This window comes from Symphodus melops (genome assembly GCF_947650265.1).
Source record: "Symphodus melops genome assembly, chromosome: 3".
In the NCBI taxonomy this organism is placed as follows: Eukaryota; Metazoa; Chordata; class Actinopteri; order Labriformes; family Labridae; genus Symphodus; species Symphodus melops.
Window position 1 is genome coordinate 3,936,594 of NC_136693.1, and position 3,680 is coordinate 3,940,273.

The 3,680-nt window shown below is 44.6% G+C and overlaps 1 protein-coding gene across 1 annotated transcript in view; it reads right to left on the reverse strand.

Moving 5' to 3' along the window:
* Positions 1-2,960, reverse strand: part of LOC306821770 (carbohydrate sulfotransferase 1-like) — a gene marked incomplete at its 3' end in the record, with an annotated part of 18,435 nt that extends 15,475 nt beyond the window's left edge. The window contains exons 1-2 of the mRNA XM_079340344.1: positions 2,415-2,960; positions 6-564 (exon numbers count right to left, since the gene is read on the reverse strand). Of these exons, the coding sequence (XP_079196470.1) occupies positions 6-518 (513 nt within the window). The 5' untranslated portion in view covers positions 519-564; positions 2,415-2,960. The remainder of the gene's footprint in view (positions 1-5; positions 565-2,414) is intronic.
* Positions 2,961-3,680: the final 720 nt, after the last annotated feature.

A 3,680-nucleotide genomic window follows, 5' to 3' on the forward strand; every position in this document is an offset into this window, starting at 1 on the left:
CTGGCACCGCGGCGGAACAGCTTATCAGTGGTGTGATTCGTGGGCGTAGGTTTGATATAGCTCTCTAGGAAGTAGAGGTCACAACCGTACAGGCTGCGCAGGAGGTCTCTGCTGGCGCCGAGCATCACACGCCGGTCAGCAGCATTACGGCTGTGTGACAGACGTGGAATCAGTGTGGTCTGAACATGGTAAAGAGGCTCAAACAGGTAGAACACTTCCTGGTGCTGGTTGAGCAGCTGGCCAACAAATGAGGATCCGCTGCGGGTAGTGGCTAACACCAGGATGTGCGTTTTGCGTGTGGCATTGATGGAAAAGTAAGGGTAGTCGTCACAGCCTCCAACGCCGGCCGCTCCGCGCTCAAAGGGGGGATCTGTCTCCTGGCCCCCCAGACCACAGTTCTGGGGGCTGGGCAGTGGGCACAGCTGGAAAGGCTTGGAGGTGAGCGTCCGGATGGCTGTGTACTGGATGGCAATGGAGGCCAAAGCCAGCAGAATCACTGCCTTCCAGGAACATTGCATGGCTGAACCACTTCATTTAGACACAGCGGTTCATGCCAGGTCCTCCCTGTGAACAAACAGATGTTTTGTCTTTTCACTCTCAGAAAATGTTTTTTTTTTTTTACTGAAACAGTTCGAACAGTACTCTGACACTTATGTACATATTGTATCTCCTATCACAAAAAAAAAACAAGAGGATGAAATGTAACAATACAATCTAATTTGAATATTCAAATATCCTGCGCAACACCACAAATTGTGATTGACTGGGGAGTTGAGGGGTGAGTCATGAGTAGGGTTTAATTGAAGCGCTATTAGAGGTACATTTTACTGATAATTATCGGGGGGGGGGGGAGAGCTGCATGTTTGTCTGCAGTCTGGTACTAAAAGGTTGTACTGAACAAGAAAAAGTCCCCAATAAAGATTGCTGTAAAGCCTGAATCCTGTGACTTAATCATTCCATTAGTCTCCTGTGCCTCCTTCTGGTGCTACAGCCTCATTTCTGCAAATCAAAATAGATAAAAGGGAACGCTCTAAGCCCATAAGTTTGGTTCACATCCAATCAACTAATGCTGACTGCCAAAAACATGCACAGCAGTACAGTTAATCTGAAGCAAAAACAGGCTGTACACACTATCTAAATATGGCAGCATGCTTTTTTTTGTTGTAAGGATTTATTATTGGAGCTTTTTGCATTTATTTCATAGGGTCCGTCGATAGCGTAGGAAATTGGGAAAGAGCGAGGAATGACATGCGGGATAGAATCCACAGGTCGGACTTGATCCTGAGCCGCCCACTTAGTGGACTACAGCCTCCGTACATGGAGTACGACCACTTGGCCATCTGTGACCCAGCACGCTTTATTTTTATCTTTTACTTATAAATGTTAAAAAAAAAAACAAAACAGCTACACTTTCAGTTTGTCATGCCCTCTACAGGTCAAAAAAAATGAAACCAAACTTGCTTAATGATTATCATTATGGAAACGGAGCGCTTCAGCAAAACCACTATAACATAAACAATACCACAGCACACCCTATGCATCTATACTGGCCCCCTGTAATCCAACTTGTCTGCATCTAATTCAAGGACCCTGTTTGGCCTGATTGGAGAGTGTGAGCATTGTGCAGTGCTCCACTTGTTCATCAGGGAGCGAAAATAAAAGTGGTATGCAGTTCAGTAATGTAAACAGAGGTGTTCAGAGATTAACTGACAATGTCACATCAAGGGGAAAATGATGCTGGAAATGTAGAATTCAAACAATAGAATAAACAAATATCTCCACCCAGGGTTATATATATGTTGTTCTGTTGGCTTTATCCTTGATACAGCAAGCTTTGATTGTGTGAGTAAAATTAAGGCTTAGCATCATCACTTTAGAAGCCATGCCTCAGACTTTTAAGATCCAACAAAGGAAATGATGCATCATGGTATTTTTCCTGACTCTAAAGCACAATATAAGGCTACTTTAAAAATAACACCCTCAAACTGTTTCATAAGAGCTGATAAATACCGGTTTCCCTCTGCACTGCATAAATAGACTACATCCTACTGTTTGTGTGAAGGAACTGACTATGTTGATGCATACTCTATACAAAACCATACAACATACTGACTTTTACAGCCAAAGCTCGCAACTCAAACGACTTAGTCTACATCCTTTCTGCTACTGAAATTACTTCATAAAGAAAAAACTGCTCTCAGCCGGGAACAGGTTATGCTTCCTGACAGAGATTTTCCACGATGCAGATATCCTCACCAATGCTGAGATAAAACAACATAGCGCAAATGAAAGCATCCCACCCAGCTGCAAGTGCTGCAAAAAGATAATCCCTTAAACAAAGCCTGCGTAAATCACCAGATGAGATAGAAAACAGTGATTATAAGGAGTAAATTCACACTTTGTTCCCGTTATACCTTGTTGGCAGTTGCAGTATTCTCATGATGCGCGGTACGTCCATGAATCACGGCTGCTTTCATTTAGTCCTCAACCGTTCTCCTCCGTGCGCTTTCTCTCGGGTATGAGAGAGAATAAATGCACTCTGCAGATCCGTATTTTCCATATAAAGCTGGTGCCAGGGGCTTAAAGTTGACCGGTTGGCCTTGACGATAAAGAAAACAGAAAGAAAGAGTGTGTGGAGGAGCGTAAAAGCAAGCGGTCGGGTGGATATTACGCAGCATACACGGCGAGACTGACCGGAGAAAGCGACTGCCGGGCTGCCCTTAAATGATGCGCAGCAGAGGCTGAGAGTGTGTGAGGTACACAAGGAGCGACTGTCTGGACCACCCTAGACCCCTCCCCCTTTCCACCTGCCTCTCTCTCTCTCTCTTTCTCTCTCTCTGTCCCTCACACACACACACACACACACACACACACACACACACACGCACGCACCCCCTCCCCCCTACACACACACACACCCAAAATCATCAACCTCAGTCTCTTGCCTGCCACATCACACACTCACAGACCCCCTTCCCTCCCCTTCTCTCTTCTCAATCACACACACTAACATACAAGCAGTCTCTCTCTCTTTCTCTCTCTCTCTCTCTCACACACACACACACACACAAATCAGTTATTCTTTGCCAGTGTGGCAGCTAGTTCTTACTGATCCCATCAACAATTTTCTATTTGAATTGTATGCAATTGTTTGATTGTTTTGCATGAAACTACTGCTTATTTCCCGTACATGAATGGAGGATTGTTTCAGCTGACTTATCTCACACGTTATCCTCACCTGTATGATTTCCGCTGTAAAAAGAGCAGTAGGGCCGGTTCTATGAGGGCCTTTATGGCAGAACATGTCTTCCCTTATGATTTCTTCTTTGACATGAGCTCGTCACATCAGCAGTATAGCGCCCCAGGCTCTGTAATTCTGCAAAACCATTTCTCCAGGGCTTCTGCAACAGAGTTCGTGATCGAGGAGTGGGCGGGCCGATGATGAATATCATTGTGCCAAGTTCACGCAGTCTGAAGGCAGCCAGACAGAAATATCAAGACCGAAAAAAAAACTTTATAAGGTAGATCAGGTAGAGGACAGAGATTACACTTAGATATTTCCAACATTTAAGCAACATTTATGAAGACTGAGGCATACAGCTGTACCGTTATCACATGCATGTGTTTTTGAATGACTTGACAGTGTACAGTTGCTGCCATGATAAAGGTAGTAATCAAGT